The 20164-nt window shown below is 39.6% G+C and overlaps 1 protein-coding gene across 3 annotated transcripts in view; it reads right to left on the bottom strand.

The window, feature by feature from the left end:
* TMTC1 (transmembrane O-mannosyltransferase targeting cadherins 1) overlaps positions 1-20164 on the bottom strand; it is a 281565-nt gene that overhangs the window by 8002 nt on the left and 253399 nt on the right. For all 3 annotated transcript variants that reach the window (XM_073877756.1, XM_073877758.1, XM_073877757.1), the window contains 6 exons: positions 11589-11691; positions 8926-9061; positions 8221-8365; positions 6815-6952; positions 5328-5450; positions 2494-2571 (listed from right to left, as the gene is read on the bottom strand). In XM_073877756.1, coding sequence (XP_073733857.1) covers positions 2494-2571; positions 5328-5450; positions 6815-6952; positions 8221-8365; positions 8926-9061; positions 11589-11691 — 723 coding nt within the window. The remainder of the gene's footprint in view (positions 1-2493; positions 2572-5327; positions 5451-6814; positions 6953-8220; positions 8366-8925; positions 9062-11588; positions 11692-20164) is intronic.

The following is a 20164-nucleotide window of genomic DNA, read 5'->3' as shown; positions in this document are numbered from 1 at the left end:
GTGTGGCCCAGTTGATAAAACTCTTTGATTATAAAGAATGTATGTTGGCTTTTTTGGTCCATCCATTTCAGCCTTTATGAAGCTTCATAATAATTATCTTTTATTACCAAACAGTACAAGCAAGAGACAACTCTGTTCTCATCTCTTCATGCCATGTCCTGGCAAAGCCTTATTCCAACTTGCAACCGTACCACAGCCCTCAGTATCCTAAGCTTCACCCGGGCTCGGGGAAGGAGTGAAGCCTGGAAAGGGCTAATACTGCCTGGTGCACACACTACCTGGCAATGCGAAGACAGAAAGTTAATGACTGCTCTTTAGGACCCCACAGTAATAATCTTGCATCCTAATGGTGCCATTTAAATGACCACATCCAAGCCAGGTGCCCGGTCTATATATTTATATTGGATTGTATCATATGAATTTACTGATATTAGATGATTTTTCAACTACAAACGTGGCAATTTCACTGTTCAACTCTTCAGCCTAATACATGATGTTTGCAAAGATGAAAAACTGCACAAACTAATTTTTAATCAGTGTGTTCATTACATTTTAAAAGAATACACTCAGTAGATCCTTCTTCAATCTCCAAACACCTTTTCAGGGGAAGTACCTCTAAATTTAAAACAATGGATTCACTTGTTAATCTGAGAGTTCAATAAATGTACTATTTTCCTTGTATTTCAAGAGTTTTTGGAAAAGTGTTGAGTGTACTTATTGTACTTTTTTTTTTTTTTTTTTTAGATATGAGAGAGGGAGAACATGAGCGGGAGGGGCAGAGGGAGAAGGAGAAAGAATCCCAAGCAGACTCTGCACTGAGTGCTGAGCCCAACACAGGGCTCGATCTCACAACCCTGAGATCATGACCTGAGATGAAACCAAGAGTCAGCCGCTTAACCAACTTCACCACCCAGGGACCCCTATTTACTGTACTTTTTAAATTAACAACCGAACCCATTGCTTTAAATGGCAAGCACATGTCATCTAAAAACATATTGAGCATATTATTTTATAAAACATAACTATTTAACATACTATTTAAATATTCAAAATTATGTTACTATTTTAAAAGTAAGTTCATATTGCTGGACACCCTAGAAGATCATTAAGGTCAGAGCTCAGGTTATTCTGCTCTGATAAATGTCATGTTTGTTCTTCTATTAGATCAAGGCTGTCAGTCACATAATAACTCACCCATTATCCCCTTCTGGCTATATAATCACAAGTCACCTTTTGTTTTGTTGTGTTTCTGAGAGTGACCAGTTTCCACTTAATAGTAAACCCTATTAGGCTTTTGTTTAAATGCTAATCACTATATTACTGTTTTGTCAATAAAAAGACTGATAGAAAATAGGTTAGCATAATAAGAGTGATCCTTTAAAGACATGTCAGACCATGGCATATCTCTGCTCAAAGTCCTCCAAGGACCCCAACTCATTTGGCATTGCATAAAAGCCAAAGACCCTACACTCTCCTTCAAGGCTCTGCATGATCTGACCCCGTGACTTCTTTAATCCCAGCTTCTACCATTTCATCTCACTTGCTCCCTCTCTGAGGGACCTTTGCACATGCTCTTTCCCTATTTTGCCACATGGCTTGTTCCCTTCAGGTCTCTACTCAAAATCACTTTTTTAAAGTGAGGCCTTTCTTAACTATCTTAATTTTAAATTTCAGTCCTTACCCCATGGCACTTCCTATCTTCTTTCTCTCTCTTTTTTCTCCATAGCACCATGATATATTTTATGTATACATGTATGCATGTATGTGTTTATTTATTTATTGCCGATCTCCCTTACTAAATGTTATCTCCATGAAGACAGGAAGTTCTGTCTTACTTGTTTAGTGTTCTATTCACAGTGCCTGAAGAAGGAGTACCTGGCACTTAACATGCTCTGTATGAATGTTTGTAAAATGAATGGATGAATGAATGAATGATAGTCTTTGAGTTCATTACTTATAGACAGCAGCCTTCCCAATGGTCATTTTTAATAATTTGCTCAAAGGTAGCTTTTTCTTTTGGAAAAACAAAAAATAAACCCACAAACAACCTTGTGTTTCAATAAATGATCAGGGAGTAAAAGATACATTAGATACAAGAAATAATAAAGTAATATTTAAAGTTAACACTGTAGTCTTGACCATGAGTTAAGCTGTAGGACAATGAGCTACCGGAAGCCCCAACAAGGCTTAGTTCACATAAGCAGATTTTATTTGCTGTACGATGATTCTTCTCTTAAGTACATATGGTTTTCTTTATGTTTAATAAAATCATGGAATTTAATTTGTATAGATGTGGTTTTCAAATGACTTCATGATATCCAATATCTAGATAATACAAAGTGAATATAAACTGTGCTAATTTCACTTTTAAACACCTATGGCTTTTGGTATTTAAATAATTCAAAGAGGGAATTAACAATATGTTTTCAATCTTTTGAGAGAAGACAGAAAGAGAAAATGCAAAGTCTTCATGGAAGTGAATTATTCTCCTACCTTGATGTGTTGGATTCCACCCATGTTCATCCAGGCCTGTGCTTGATCTGGATTTAACTCCACGGCGGCTTTATAGCTCTAAAGACACAAGAAACATCTTCAGGTTGAGAAAGGAGAACCCACGTTTAATGCTACAGGATTGTGGAAACCACCTTCTTCATACGTGAGAATATACATGGTTAACACAATGAAACCCGACACTACCAGCTCACAGGTGTTCCCATTTATTTCAATTATTTTTGAGAACTGATGATTCGAAGTGGAGGAAACTGAAATGTGTAATTAGCTCACAGAGACTGAGGATGCCCACAGGGAATCCAGGTGATTTTATTATAGTGTATCATTTCTCACTGGCCTTGACCTGCAAGAAAACTCCTTTGGCCTTTTTTGCTATAAATGGAGTTTGTAAGAATAATTTTTTTTTTGGTAATCATGGAATCTTAGAGTCTTTTCCTATACAGCTCAGTCCCAGGGTAATGTCCCCTTTTACAATATCATTGGCCTGGTTATTCGGCTTATGCTGAAATCCTTGCAGTGACAGGATGCTCATTCCTTCCTTGAGGACATCCATTTTCCTAGGTTTAGTTTCAATCATTAAAAAGTCTTCCTTTATCTTCTGCCACAAGGTCTTCAAATGTCTGAAGAGAGTTACTTACTCTCAAATACCTCTTTTGGTCTGGAAATGTGTATCCCATTAAATGTAACATCTGTGAGGCATATTTGTAATATTTTACATGTTGTTTTATATCCCCCCCACCACTGGCATGCTCACCATTGGGTCTTAATTTACGAGTGGTCACCTTAAACAAAGCCAATGGCTAAGAATGTTGCTTTCAATCACAAAGCTAAGTATTTGTGCGTCATTTAATGCTCTTTGCTATTTGCATTGATGAACAGATTCATAAAGTAAATAGAATCTGGTCCATCCCTCCTCCACTTCTGTTTAAGAGAAACAAGCAAACAATAAGAAAATATACTTTTAAAGAGCTGCTAAAATAAACCTGAAGAATGTGTCTCTTGGGTTAATTTATATCAACAGAGATGAGAGTGTAGGGTAGAAATTAAGAACTTGGATTCAAATCCCAGCTCCATCTCTTACCCTCTGTGACCTTGAGCAAGTTACATAACCTCTGAGTCTCAGCTTATTCAACTGTAAAATGAAGACAATGATCATAGCTTTCTTATATGATTACTGAGAAGATTAAATTACTTAATATGTGTAAATCATAAATAAAAATGCTAACACATTGTAGCTGCTATTATGAGCTCACAGCCCTACTTCTATCCATCATAGATCTAGCCACTTTATTAATTGATTGGTTGATTGATTTTAATAGACTCTACACCCAGTGTGGAGCCCAATGTGGGGCTTGAACTCACAACCCTGAGATCAAGACCTGAGCTGAGATCAAGAGTCAGACACTTAACTGACTGAACCACCCAGGCGCCCCAAACGTCACTTTAAAATGATTATTTGATCTATAGTTAAAGCAACTAGAAAATACTTTTGTTTTCAATACAACGTGTAAGATACAGGTATAGATACCAAATAAGTTCAAAATTAAATTATACATTCATTAAATTGTCACGTTAGGTATTAAAAAATGTTCACAGTGCAAGGGGGCCTGGGGACCTCCGTCAGTTAGGTGTCCTTTGACTCCTGATTTCAGCTCAGGTCATGATCTCAGGGTCTTGGGATGGAGCCTCCGCGCTCAGCGGGAGTCCACTTCTCCCTCTCTCTCTGCCCCTCAGCCTGCTTGAGCCCCCTCTCTCTCTAAAATACGTAAGTCTTTTAAAAAAATGTTCACAGGGCAGAGAAAAATACAAAATTTCTGCTTCAAATATGCCACTGTTTATTTTAAGAGTTCATGTTCAAGTTAGTTTTCTCAAATATCTTTACCTATGTTTTTGAATATTTTAAAAGTCACTCACTGTTTTCAAAAACAATAATATCATTTAAAATTTTACTCTCCTCATGTTATATTTAGTGTAATTTTATGATTTCATTAACTCCACCTTGTGGCTTTACCAAGTGGTATTTCTAGAACATTTCTATTTGCTTGGAATATCTTTTTGATTTCAAACTGTGTATAAATTTTACTTGAGAGCTCTAGATATTGAATGCCTCTAAGATGCAAGGCATTATGTTTTAGAAAATGGAAGGAAGCCGTCTCTTTTTACAAGGAGAAGTCCAATCTAACTGGGGAGCAGGCGCTGGGCACGAAGGAGTGGGGGTGGGGGTGGAGGAGGGGGAGGAGAAGAGGCAAAAGAGGCCTTACAATACAATGCAATATATGATACTTTCAAATGACTTGTAGAGACAGTAAATGTTGTCAAGGTCCACAGGAAACAAGGGCACTAGGAGAAAGCATGGTCCAGATGGGCTTCCAGAGGGAGGAGAACAAAGGCTATGTGTTCATAGATGAGAGGGAATCTGTGAAGAATTGGGGGGGGGGGAAGGGTGTTATAAGGAGGTGTGGAAATGCCAAAGCTATTCAGACACTAGTCCAGATGGACGAGAGGGTTACTGCCGGCCAACAGAAAGAGTGAGGGAGGCAGAGAATAGAAACTAGTTTGAGGGAATAATGTGGAACTGCTTCAAACATCAAGTTAAAGGTAATAATTCAGAAAATAATGCAGAGGTACTGCAGAACTCCGAATAGTTAAAAAATAGTCAATTATAAAAACTAAATGTATAACATCATGGCCCTTAATCGGAAAGTTCACTCCACAAATATGCCAGTGATCTTAAATTTTACTGTATATGCTTCAGTAAAGATTGAGAGTACTTAATTTTAGTCCCTTCATTTAATAACATAATTAAGTGTTTATACCTCAAAAGCTTTATCCAGAAGATTCTGCTCTCTTAGTTGGTTTCCTTTTGTGAAAAAAAGTTCAGATATGACTTTTGGGTCCTTTGGTTTCAGCTGGAGAGCCTTGTCTATAGCATCGAGTGCCTGCAACAGGTTTGAAAGACCAAATGTAGATGAGACGAAGAAAAACTAACACTAAATGATAAAATTTATACCTTTTGTCCTTATGTATTAGCTGGTGTGGAAATGACAATCAAAACACATTCTCCATTCTCTCTGATGTCTTCATTGGGAAACAATGTGGCCCTCACAAAATAATTTTCCTATACTCCAGGGTTTCCATTTATATTGTGACAATGACATGTCCCTGACCAGTCCACAGGGAGGTCAGTGATAAAGATGAAAGAAAACAAGATCTGGGGTCAGGTGTTTTGCCCTGCCTGTGTCCATCTGGACCACTCTAAACACAGCCTCCCCTTAGGTCCCTGGTGCCCACTCTGCCCCCAGCACCCACTGCCCCAAACCCTGCAGCCAGAGATCCCTTCACAGCACAAATCTCACCATGTTGCTCTTCTCCTTAAAACCCCAAAGGTCCCCCAAGGATAACAAACAAAACCTTTGCCCTGGTCCCAAGCCCTGTGGCATGTTGTCTCCTGCAACCTCTGTGGCCATTACCTTACACAGTGCCATGTTCCCGTCATGCCCATCCCTCAGACTTGCTACTTGCTGCTGCCACGGGGCCTCTGCATGTACTTTATCCTGCCTGGAATGCTTTTCACTGCCCCCCTTCATCTAATCACTCCTATTTATCATTCAGCATTCACCTTCATATCACTCCGCAAGGAATCTAACCTCCCAGATCACTCAGGTCCTTGATCATATGCTTGTTAGGACCATGTCACTCTTAATGACATCACTGAGCACAGCTATTAATTCTACAGTTGTTTCGTGATTGCTTATTTAATCTTGGTTTCCTCTTCTTCTATAAACTCCTTGAGGACAAAGGTAATTTTTTTGTTTTTCTAATACCACTTTATTCCTGGTACCTACCACAGTGCCTGGCATATAGCAGGCGTTCAATAAGTATTTTGTTGAGTCAGTTCATAGATTTACTGGTTATATGACTTTTCAAATGGACATAAACAATAATAGTTGCAAAACAGGATCACTGACCTGAAAAAGACTGTTATAAGGATTCTATAAATAATGTATTTGAAGGAACATGGAAAATGGTGAAGCATACAAATGTTAGTCTTTATCTAGTTAGGTGAAAACAAATTGAGATACTGTCACATAAAATCTTCAGACAAAGGATGAGCCAAGAAAGTATTATTTCAAGGGGACATATCAGAGTTAAGGAGATATCTGTGAAAAGCATCTGTAAGACAGGCTATGCCAATGGATGATATTCAAGCTTGCTCAGCCTCATAAATGCACACACTGGAGAATTAATCAGGCGCACCCCGTTTTCCACCTGTGAATCCAAACAACTCCAGCGTGCTCTCTACCTTGTCGTGGTGCTCCTGCTTGCTGTAGATTGCTGACAACAGGCGGTAGCATTCAAGGCATCCGGTCTCTTCTGACACGATGTGGTTGGTCATCTTCTCAGCTTCTTTTGTCTGACCCATCACGGCCAAAACCTGAGCCTGCAAAACCACACTGAATTGGCTTAGGAGACACTGTTATCACCTCATCATATAAAGCATCTCTGAATAGAGGCTTTCCAGAAACACTCCAGAAAAAAATGCTTAGCGTCTATTTGCAACTCAGAGGGAGAATTCCCAGAGTTTACAGGTTTAAATTTTTGTTGTTTGTTTCTGTTTATTTCTTTAGGTATGTGCATGCATTGTGTGTGAATTCCAGGGACACCAAAGATATCAATGAAATGACTTGTGACTTTTTTAAAAAGTTGACTAAATATTTCAAAAAGAAATGATTTTTTTTTTAAATTTTACTTTATTATGTTATGTTAGTCACCACACAGCACATCATTAGTTTTTGATGTAATGTTCCATGATTCATTGTTTGCATATAACACCCAGTGCTCCATGCAATACGTGCCCTCCTTAATAAGCATCACTGGCTGTGGGTGGGAAAGAAATGATTTCTTATGGTTTCAACAGGACGCTGTGTTTATAACAAGATAACAAATTTGATTTATTGCAGATCTAAAGAAGAGTAGCAAAAATGCAAATTTCCAAAAATTGAAATTAAAAATATTACTGATTATTAATTTCTCAAATTTGAGAACCATACTATAGTTATGTTAGAGAACGTCCTTGTATGCTGAAGTATTTAGAAATAAAGGGCAAGGTGCCTGGGTGACTCAGTTGGTTAAGCGTCTGCCTTTCACTCAGGTCATAATCCCGGGGTCCTGGGATCGAGCCTCGTATTGGGCTCCAGCCTCGTATTGGGCTCCCTGCTCAGTGGGAAGGTGCTTCTCCCCCTGCTTGTGCTCTCTCTGTCAAATAAATAAATAAAATCTTTTAAAAAAATGAAATAAAGGGCATGAGATCTATAACTTTTACATGGCTTATGAAAAAATAAATGTATTAATAATATGCATTTGCACACATACATAAATATGCACATATGTACATATGTGGATGTGTACACACATATGTACATGATAAACAAATTCATCAAAGTGCTAAAAATGGATCTGGGCGAAAGGGGATATGGGAGCTATTTAGTATTCCTACAAATTTTTGTAAGTTTGAAATGATTTCCCAAACCACAACTTAAAAGTTTTTTGGTGTCTATGTCTTTGGTGAATGGCTCCCACACTGGTTATATGGATATTCAGAAAATGGATCCATCGTGGTGCTCTAGCTGCAATTCTGAGGCTTCTGACCCAGCTCCCTGCACTGCACACTGCGTGTCCTGCCTCATTTTCCTTAGCCAACGCACTCACCAGGGCCAGGCGGAGCTCCCTTTGAGAAGGCTGAAGTGCCGCAGCTTCCCGGTAAACCTGCAGGGCCTCGTCATAGCGGCCCGTGTTATAATACAGTGCTCCCAGAGGTGATAACAGCTCAGCTTTGCGTGCCACCTGCAGGGCCCTGAGTTTTGAGAAAGGTGAACTGAAATTCTCATAGGTACATTTCGAAAGCTTGAAACGCAGGTTTAGAGAGGACAGTCCGTGGTTTGAGACTCTGCTCCAACACGGTCTCTGTTTTTATAATCAAGAAGAACGTTTTTAAAAAGATCCCGATGCCACCCTCTGACTACAAGAATGTCTCCAGTGACCTATCAATATGGAAACTGAGCTCCAAGGATCTTTCCCACTGATGGTGACAGGCTGGTTCCCATGCGTGCAGTCTGGCCCCCGTATCCATTCTCCCAAAACTGCTATTTGCAGTTTGGGCTGCAGTCCACAGCCTCAGAAAACAATTCCAACCTTGGCTTAGCACCATGTTCTAACCAGCAGGCCTTTTTAAAGCCATTCCTGAGGATACCATTTAGTGTCTGGTATTATTCTTTGGAGGGGAGAATCTGTATTACCTGAATTGGCAAAACTGGTTAATATTCTAAGAGCATGTCTGTTCTGATTACATAAAAATTGGAAGGGCGACTATTAAGGTCTTTGGGCAACTTACAAAGTGGAGAAAAGGAGCTTTACCGTTTGTACCATTCTTCAGCCACACTGTTGTCTCCCAAGGACCTGTAGAGCCTCCCCAGATTCACCATGGCCACGTGATGACTTGGGCTGAGTGTGATGGCCTGTTGGTAATGGGCCACTGCCTTCTCTGGAGAGCCTGTAACCAGGGATGGTTGGTGAGAGCAGAGCATGCTTTAATTATACAATATACGAGGCTCTTCAATTTCTCTTCTGATGTATATCATTCTTCTTCATATCGCTGAATCATACAATCAATTATTCAGTTTGTAAATGAGCTTGCATTTTGGCTTCATCTCCTTGCCACTGCATAACTTTGGACCATTTTACTATTCGGTCCCACTTCCAAGGAAATTAATAATAAAAAAGCAATAAAAACTAAAATCTGTTTCTTTTATTATGTATAGCATTTTAGCCAAAGTGTTTTCTGGCAATTGCCCTAGCTAATATTATGTTTTGAGATCATAAGTGATTGTTATTTATACAAGATACTGTTACTTTTCATTATACGAAAATATAGAATAGGCTATTATAGAAAGAAAACTGTCCTGAAACAACTTCTAAGGGTTGCTCTCAATTACTCTACTGCAACATAGTAACTGAGGCACTGCTTTAAAGAAGCATGTATCAGCTAGATATTGAAAATCTTTTTTTAAAATCATACATTTTTGTTAAATAGTACTTATGTAATGGAACTTTATGTACTTCTTTTTTTCCTAAGATTTTATTTATTTATTTGAGAGAGAGAATGAGAGAGAAAGAGAGAGCACATGAGAGGGGGGAGAGTCAGAGGGAGAAGCAGACTCCCTGCTGAGCAGGGAGCTCGATGCGGAACTCGATCCCGGGACTCCAGGATCATGACCTGAGCTGAAGGCAGTCGCTTAACCAACTGAGCCACCCAGGTGCCCTATGTAATGGAACTTTAAAAAAATAATAATAATGCCACCTTGCATATTTTAATTAAATGATCTTTACAGATATTTTTAATACTATTTAGCTGCCTTTTTAAAAAGATTTTATTTATTTATTTATTTATTTATTTATGAGAGAGAGAGAGAGAGAGAGAGAGAGAGAGAGAGAGAGAGAGAGAGCTTGTGGGAAGAGGGGAAGAGCAGAGGGAGAGGAAGAAGCAGACTCTGCACTGAGCATGGAGCCCAATGTGGGGCTCAATCTCAAGACCCTGAGATCATGACCTGAGCCGAAATCAAGAGTCAGCTTCTTAACTGCCTGGGCCACCCAGGTGCCCCTATTTAGCTGCCCTTTGATACCCTTTAGCTGTGTCTTGGGATTTAAGAGCTATTAAAAAATAAATAAAAGTATTACTTTAGAGCTATAGACACTAAAGTGCAAAGTGCACTTAAGAGACCTGACAAAAATCCCAGGGCAACTGAGGACGAAGTCCAGAACTAGAATCAAGCCTCTGATGAGATCCCCAAAGAAGCTTCCTAGTGAAATTACATCTAAGTGACTGAACTGTAGAACGGTCTGAAGTTCTAGATGAAATGGAATGTTTATGACCTGCAGACACCTCCTCAAGTGCACCTTCTTTGAATGCATGTCTGCACCAAAATAGATTTTATGTCTGTATAGATCTATGTACAGGTCACTGGTAATAGGGAGAATTTCCTATTCATGTATTTTAATACATGAATACAAAGGGAGTGGTGGGAAGATATACAGGGTGGCCAGTGAGATTTTTAGGGGAGTAGCATCGTTTGTTGTTGAAGTAGAAGGAAGAGGGAAGACTAGACCAACAGGGGGTCTCTTCCAGTTTTTAGATCTTTTATGGCACCTCATGTATTAGTGTGTTGCTAATAAACCAGTAGGTGGCACTACAAAACAATTTTACATGCAAAAATAAGGGGCATTTCTTAGGAGTTTCGGAATGTAAATTTACATTCTATAAAACAGAAAAGTTTCAGATATGCTAGAAAATAAAAACCCCTTTGAGCATTCATATTGACAAAATAATTAAAACAGAATTTTATCACAAGGCATATAGTCTAAAAGTCAACAAGAACAGAATGGTGCTTTTGCATTAAATTCAATTACCTTTTGATTCTTTATAAGTATTCATAAAATGCCAACAGTAGATGGGACACAAATCATAAAGAAAAAAGAGTCCCTGCCCAGTAAAGTTTTGTATTAAATAAGATGGAGTAAGTATATTTTATTTAGCATACTATGACTACTGTCATATAAGAGTACTCTATCAATTTTAATAATATAGTGTCTGTAATGTACATCAAGTAAAGAATGATGGCACAATTCTGGAGGCTTTTTTTTAATCAGACATAAAGAAATATTTTCCATCTGCTGGTAACTAGATTCAGAGGCAAGCCCGGCATCATGGCCGAGGACCGTTTCATCATCATAGATTTATGGACTTGTCTAAATGATACTCAAAGGCCTACTACTTGTTAAATCAGCAAGTATCCTGATATCTGGAGAGTTTTCCTGAGCGCTATACGAACTGGATGGATTTTACTGAGCTGAGCTTGAAGACTTAGAGAAATGACAGCCCCACCATACAATAGGATGGTCAATGGTGTATTTCCTGCCAAGCCCAGTGAATGTTACTTTCTGAGACATCATTTGGGTGGCTGCCATTTTACTTGGTGGATAGAATTATCTCAACAGAACAGGTTCTCTTCAATTTCACTCACCAGTATCAACTAAGAAAACCCCATAGTTGTTGTGTAAGTCTGAGCTGTCTGGACAGTTCTTTATTCCAGCCTGGTATATCTCCTCAGCCTCCTTAAATCTCTCCTTTAAAAGAGAACAAAGGAAAATAAATGAGAAAGTTAAAAACAACAATAAACTGAACAATAGAATAGGAAAAGTAAAAACCAATTTCCTGAGCATCTACCATGCAATAGGCACCAAGATCAAACACTACATACTTTGAATTAAAGTCAGTGCTAATGGCACAAATTCCTACAGTTCATATCCACTCATATTTAGTTCCTCTAGGGCAAATAAGCAGATGTTTACTTAGAAGGGACATCTGGAAGGATTTGCCCTACAATTGGAAAAAGCCTCAAATGGTTGTTTGAATGGGATGCCCTCCACCCCAGTAACTCTCTGTGTGAAAATGAGTGATAAGACACATCCATAGAGGAGTATCTTCAGAGGTGACAATCGGACTGGGAGCCAGGGAGGCCTGGGACATCTGTGTTACAGCTGCACTTGGCATAGCTAACACTCTCTTTACACACACTGCATGGTTTATTTGGGGAGGTTTTTTAGGAAAGGAGAAGGAGACCGATGCCGATTACAGGAGGGATTGGCCTTGACAAATAATACTTCCAGATACAAATACCACCCAACTGTTTGCTCCTTCTTTTATTCAACCTGTGTTTTCCATCTCAGAGCCATACCCTCCAACAGGAATATATGTCTCTCCAAAGGCGGACCTCCAACTCCTACTATTGTGGCAAGACCCAGATCAACTGCCACATCTTCAAAAGGTCATTTCCTAATTGTCCTGCTCTTCTTCTAAACATTGGCTTTAGCACACTAGTAATTCTGAACTAGCTTTTAGGTACATTTTTCATAAGGTTACACTTTCTTTCACAATATAGAAGGTAAAACCTACTCAATGAATCAAAGCTACCCAGGTTCTAACAATTACTCACAAGTAAACAATTTCATAGTTTCCTGGTACTGCTGGGAAGATCAGGTAAAAGGAAATGATTGGGCATAAAGCACATAGCAACTTTTCCTTTAATATGCTCTGAGCGCGGGCATTTTCCATAATTTTATTGCATTTACTACTACTAAGCATTCAACCAGACACACACAAAGGGAATGTACAGCATCGATTTTGTCAGATGTGACACCTTTGGCTTATGAATAAAAATGCACTGAGTGTTGTGCAATAAGCCAAGGAAGCTTCATTTGATTTGACCTAGAAAGGTAAAGACACCAGAAAGGCAAAGTGGAATGACCACTGCCCTCTCTATGAAGATTTGTTTATTTATTTGAGAGAGAGTGAGAAAGTGCACACGCATGCAAGCGTGAGTGGGGGAGGGGCAGAGGGAGAAAATTTTCAAGCAGACTCCGCACTGAGTGCAGAGCCTGATGCAGGGCTCGATCCTACAACCCTGAGATCATGCCCTGAGCTGAAACCAAGAGTTGGACACTTAACCGACTGAGCCTCCCAGGCACGCCTACAGCCATCTCTTTGAATCCACACATTTAAGTACCATTTAGGAAACAAGGTATGGTTTGAATTTGGCAAATTTCACTTATTTGAATTACAAATCCATAGTCCAGCAAAAATGGAGATTCATGTTTCTAAAAAGCATATGTATTTTTAAAAAAAGTATATGTATTTTTGATCGCCAAACAACAAATTGTCTAACTTAGAAAAATTAAAGATGAATGAAAATCTCAAAATCGTCTTTCAATCTATTAAAGAGAAGAAAAACTTTATGAAAATATCATCCACTGCAGGACCGACAAATTTGTCTGTGTTTAGAAATAGGCAGAACACAAATTTGTAAGACTCCACTCATATTAATAGCTACCAAATACCATTGCCTACTTACTCATTTATTCATTCACTCAGGACATGTTTATTGCAATGCTTATAAAAAGTATAGCATAGTGATTAAGCACTGGGCTGCCAGTGTGTGACTATATGGATTGGAATCCCAGTCCTACCATTTACTATCTATGTGACCTTACTTCTCTACATGCCCATTGTAAAATAGGATAACAGTAGTACCTATCTCATAGGGTTGTTGTGAGTATTAAATGATCAAAATACGTGAAGCACGTAGAACAAGGCTTTGCACATAGCACTTTGTCACGTTAGCCATAGTCTCATATGATCACTAGTTAGTGCTAGCATTACTACCTCTATCACTGGGAGATAGATACCAAAAACATGGAGATGAAGAAAACAAAATACCTCTATTTCAGGAGCTCAAAGACGAGTGAACTAACAAATATATGTAATCCAACGAGAGCACTGTTTTATTTTTTTTTTAAGATTTTATTTATTTATTTGAGAGAGAGAGAGAGAGCACAAGAGGGGGTAGAGTCAGAGGGAGAAGCAAACTCCCCGCTGAGCAGGGAGCCCGATGTGGGACTCAATCCTGGGACTCCGGGATCATGACCTGAGCCGAAGGCAGTTGCTTAACCGACTGAGCCACCCAGGCGCCCAAAAGCAGTGTTTTAAAAAAGTTAAGTACAAAAAAAAAAAAAAGTTAAGTACAGCTGCTCTTGAGCTCAGATGTCCTAGAGTTGTTCCTGTGACCATATCAGGTGTCGTGGCCCTGTCCAAGTGGCCAAGAGTCTCAAGTTCCTTTCTTACAAAAGCTCTTTACTTAGCATTATTTATTTTTTTAAAGATTTTATTTATTTATTTGACAGAGAGAGAGGGAACACAAGCAGGGGGAGTGGGAGAGGGAGAAGCAGGCTTCCCGCCGAGCAGGGAGCCTGATGCGGGCGGGGCCCAATCCCAGGACCCTGAGATCATGACACGAGCCGAAGGCACACGCTTAACCACTGAGCACCCAGGCACACCTTCACTTAGCTTTAAATGAGAAATAATTAACTAACCCAGGTGTTTTTCCTTTTAACTTTTCTTAACCATCTTCTGAAACAGAGGTCAATAAACACCTAATATCCTAGAGGCAACCAGAAAAAGAGTACCCTGGCTAATCCAAACCTGGGTGATCAGCTCCTAAAAATCCCAAGTTTCCTGTGTTACCATTCAACTCGTGTTACTGTTTGACTCCAATGCCACCTTTGTCTTAAAAGGATCAAAATTTCTAAGCCACATGGTACTTTTAAAATGTACTACCATAGTCATGGTAAGATCAAAACTTAAAAAACCCACCCAATTATTAAAAATACAATGGATGGGCGCCTGGGTGGCTCAGTCATTAGGTGTCTGCCTTCGGCTCGGTCATGGTCCCAGGGTCCTGGGATCGAGCCCCGCATTGGGCTCCCTGCTCGGCGGGAGGCCTGCTTCTCCCTCTCCTGCTCCCCCTGCTTGTGTTCCTGCTCTCACTGTCTCTCTCTGTCAAATAAATAAATAAAATCTTAAAAAAAAAAAAAATACAATGGATGAGATTTTCAGCAGAGGAAATAAAAGAATATTAGAGCTGGAAAGAACATTAATTTATATTTATAAGTAAATAAAAATATATAAATAACTTAAATATAAATAGACACTAATTTGCCACCATTTTTAACTAATGAAGAAACTTGGGCACAAAGTTGCTAAGAGACTTGCCCCACATCTCATAGCTACATGGGGACAGAGAACAGAATTTAGGTTTTTAGTGGACAGACAGGGAACTGAATAAGCCCTGAATAAAAGCAGGATTTCTGGAAATAATGGTGTCTCTGGCATCAAAAGAAACAATTATACTTTTGGATATCCATCTGTCCCCTCCACAAATATTTCGTGAGCACCACACACTTGCCAAGTCTATGGGGGAGACGGAAGAGTGAACAAGACAGACACAATCCTGCCATGACACAGTCGAGAGGGATCCAGACAGGAAGACGACATCACAATGTACTGTGACAGCGTCATGAGTGGAGAAGCACAAGGTACTTGGGGCAGCCAGGAGTGATGCCCAGACCTGGGGTGAGATGAAGTCTCTACACCTGTCATGATCCAAATGCCCAAGAATGCTGGCTGCCATTAACTCCAGCAGCTGCAGAACATAAAGATGTGCTTGAAAAAAATCAGTGGCAACTTTAGATCTTAGAAACATCACTTTGTAACTAAACTGTGGGAGAACTGAAAGGTGTTTTTCCTGAAAAGAATGAAACCGATGTCTTCACTTTCTAACTTGCTGAAGTCAAATAAAACCGTCAACATGGGTTTTCAAGGGCAATTCCTCCTTCACTTGATTTAATTTTACGTTCCCTCCCACCTTCTTGTTGCTCTCAAAGAGCCGAAGAGATCACCTTTTTCATCTAAAACTTCTCTTACTGGGGGCTTATGAGCTGGGTTTCCCCTAGAAATGCAATTTTCAAAGTCCAAAGAAGTAATGGGATTTCAAAGACCATGCGTGTCAAGAACAAGTGATGGTATCCGTGTGTCCTTGGTAACCCAAGGGCACTCTCAAGACTCGGGCTCTATGAAAAATGTCTTCTATATCTGTCTTTTCCTTTCGCTGGACTGTAAATTTCAAGGAATGATTAGCTCTCTCTACTTATTAAAAAATGAAACGGATCCACCACCACAGGAGAAAAATACCTTCTAGGTGTTTGTTTAAAATAAATTCCACCTTCTCTGGAAGGGAAATGCATTTATCTTAACAAGCAGTAGTCCTGAATCCCTGAAGCTCTATTTCAAGTACTCACTTTTTTATTTATCTCATCTGGCTAGATGTCCTGACCTAAGCTAATCATTCCTAGTCCCTACTGACTTGTGAGATCCAGAGGAAATGAATATAACCTATTTATAGGACAACTTTAATTAAAAATGGTGGTGACCAGAAAATGGCTATGACAAATAGTACTGTCTTCCATACACCAGAGACCCCAACAGCCACGGTCTCAGCATGAAATCGCTTTTGAGGGCGATGGTTAAAATGGGCAGCCTGCAACCATGGGCTCCTTCCTCTCCAAGGCTCAAGCATTTTCTGGAGGGTGGAAATAAAATGGGCCATGGGGGAGAGATAAAACATAGTCAACATCTCTACTTTCTACATGCTGTAATTACCCAACATGACATGCTTTTTACCTCAGGGAAGGAAATGTGAAGAGCAGATCTTTGGAAAAAGCAACTCGACTGTAATTTGCTCTCTTGAGCCAACTGATATGTTTGGAAAACTTCTTGTAGTTCAAGTTGCGGCAACCAGGAGGACAAATGGACACAAGCTTAATGCAGCAGTCCTCAAACTTCGTGGTTTTCAGATCCTTTTGTACTCTAAAAATCACTGAGGACCCCCAAAGAGCTTTGTTTATGTGGGCTATATCTATCAATATTCACCACAATAGACATAAAGCTGAGAAATTTTAAAAATATTTATAGTTTACTTAAAATATTATAAATTCAAACATAATACATTTATATAAAAAATAAAATATTTTTCCATAGCAAAAAAAAAAAAAATCTAGTGAGAATACTGGCATTATTTCATATATTTACAAAGCTCTTTAATGCTTGGATTAATAATAGAAGACAGATGGATTCTCATATCTACTTTCATGCTATTTTTTAAAAGATTTATTTATTTATTCCAGAGGGAGGGAGAACACAAGCCAAGTGAGTGGGGAGAGGGGCAGAGGGAGAAAATCCCCAAGTGGACTCCCTGCTGAGCTCGGAGCCTGACTCAGGGCTCAATCTCAGGACCCATGAGACCAGGACCTGAGTTAAAACCAAGAGTTGGACGCCCAACTGACTGAGCCACCTAGGTGTCCCTGTGCTAATCTATTTTTATGTTTTTAGTTGAAGTATGTGAAGAAACACAGACATTTAACTGGAAAGTGGGAGAATATTTTAATGGTCTTTTCATAACTGTAAATACATCATGTAGCCTCTAAAAAACTACTGTACACTCATGAGAGAATGAGAGTAAAAAAAAGGCAAATTACTTGTTAGTAGTATTATGAAAACTGCATTGACCTTCTTGGACCTCAGGGGTCCCCAGTCAACACTTTGTGGACAGCTGACTTAATGAATGGCCTGTAACAGGTACTTACTGCATAGAAGGTATAAGATGTGGTATTCCAAAGTGGTGAAGGACCTACAGAGGTTGGGATGGAAAGTTCTCCTAGTGCCCTGACATCATGGTCATGTACCTGAATTGTTTTCTAGAAGTATTTTTATTCTGGTCAATGATATAAGCACACAAAGCCATAAGGTATTTCCCCATTAGCCCAATGTCTTTATTTACTACAACGGACCTGGGAAGTTTAGGAGCAATGGACGTTTAAACTCATGTCAATGATTTCTCTAAGAAACTCTTTAAGACATGGCAGCTCAAAACACAAAGCAGAGATGCCTGCTTTCTCACCCTCTCCTTTGCTTTTATTTTCTTTACAAAAGAGTTCTTCCACCCATCAGTCCTCAGCAGGGACATTCAGGAGAAACGAGCTGCCAACAGTTGATGTCTAATTCTCTTTCTCATGCAACTAAAATGAACCAATTAACTAGGCATTTCTCCTCACCAAGGAAATGGTAGGTATTTCTTAATCTTGAATTTTTTTTTTTTATCACCCAGCAGACTGTGATCAACACTACCCTGTGATAATTCATGCAAAGGATAATCACTTTAAGGAGGAAATGCCAAGAACTGTTATTAAAGAAAAGCTAAAAGTATGATGAGAGTGAGCAACCACAGGTGTGTAACACTGTCAGGAGACCACCAAAAAAAGGGGGGGGAAGCCACATTTGCAGAGAACTGCAGTTCCTCCCTCTCCCATCTCTAAACTCTTCTCACACCTTTGGCCTCATTCTCTGCACTTCCAGGCATACGGATTTTCTATTAGAGGAAGAGATCCCGCTCTTCTTCCCCCCCCCCCCCCCCAGAGGCCTCACTCAGTCTATTCCCTCTACATGGAAAGCTTTTCCTATTCATTTTTACCTTGTTGATGTCTAAAAGTTCTTCAGGTGGCTGACCAAATGTTGCTCTTCGGCCACTGCCCCTGCTTCCCATGTACCCCTTCTCACATTAGGCTATGTCCCTATAATATTCTCATTGGTACTTTCTCTTTGCACATTTGTCACAATTGTGTTAGATATTGGGGAGGAGGCTGTAATTCTTTGCTTAGGGGTAGCCTTCCCTTCCAGACTCGAAGTTCCATGAGGATAAGGCCTGTACTTTATTAGTTCAACAATCTCTAATGTTTAGTGGTACCTAGATGTTCAATAAATATGTGCTGAATAATTAAATCAATAAATTCTTAAGGTAGGGTCTAGTTCAAGTTGGTTTGGCCACAGTGCAACAGTACACATGGCTAAACTGACCCAAAAGATGGCCAAAGGAGAGAAGCTGACTCTGGACCATTCACTCTTGGTCCATTCTCCTAACTTTTATTGTTCCAATTTTCTTTTCATTCTTCTATCAGGTGAGGTGTTATCTCAAAATACATTAAAGAAAAGTATTTTAAGTGTTATGAAATTAACTAATTGAATTTTTCAATAGGCTATCAACCTGGGGCTAGCAATAATTTACAATGGGTCAGAGTCATAAGCAGTCTTAATTCTTTTTCCCTTTACTGCTAGTGTAATGCAAGCTATATAATCTCTCATGAGAATAGGCTGTTTAAAAATAATGGTGGGCTTATAAATGTTTACAGTCCTATCTGTGAAGCTGGAGTACAGCCAGTTCTGAGTGGTATGGAGAACCAGGAGAGAACGGTAAGCTCGAGACCACCTTGACTTCGAATCTAAGAGTTTATTTTCTGTTCTCAGTTTTCTTGACTTCTTTGCTGCAGTAGACAGACAGGGGCATCAATTTTTTTGTGGATTCTTTTATTTATCTCACTTCTATGACAAGTCACCCTCCTGGGTTTCCTCTATCACTTCTCTTCTTCCTTCCCACTCCTTCCACACCCAACCTCATTGACTGTGGCCCATTGCCGCAGCCCAACCACGGGACATCAGGGTCATACGGTGAAACAGCAGTGCCGAGGAGTCAAGAAACCAGGCTCTAGTCCTGGTCCTGACACTAGTTATCGGTATGACCTTGCACAGCACCTAATTCAGTATACCCCATATTTTTCTCTGTAAAATGAGAAGGTTAAAAAATTCTTCAAGTTTTTTCTCTCCACACACTATTCTCCATTTTCCCCTCAGAGAAATTACTTACTCATAATGTGGTTTCATTTATTTGAAGTCCTAAATCCATCTTCCCAGCCCTAATCTCCCTCACTGCCATCTGTCCACGTGCTATTTCCACTTAAATGTTCTACTAACATTTAATACTTAAAGGCTGTGCACTGCTGGGAGCGCAGGATACAGGTACCACTCTTTGGGAAAGCAACTTAGTAACATATCTCAAGAGCAATTTAGTAAGGTATCTCAGTGGAATATGCTGATACTCTTTTGATACAGGAATTCTACTTCTAGGAATCTATCATTAGAAATGATTCAAAATAGGGGCGCCTGGGTGGCTCAGTTGGTTAAGCGGCTGCCTTCGGCTCAGGTCATAATCCCGGGGTCCTGGGATTGAGCCCCGCATCGGGCTCCCTGCTCGGCTGGAAGCCTGCTTCTCCCTCTCCCTCTGCCTGCCTCTCTGCCTACTTGTTCTCTCTCTGTATC

The sequence above is a fragment of the Callorhinus ursinus genome, unplaced genomic scaffold (assembly GCF_003265705.2).
Source record: "Callorhinus ursinus isolate GAN/ISIS: 27379988/994484 unplaced genomic scaffold, GSC_fseal_2.0 scaffold27, whole genome shotgun sequence".
NCBI classification, from domain to species: Eukaryota; Metazoa; Chordata; class Mammalia; order Carnivora; family Otariidae; genus Callorhinus; species Callorhinus ursinus.
Note: the sequence above shows the minus strand (reverse complement) of the source record. Positions and strands in the feature narration are given on the sequence as shown.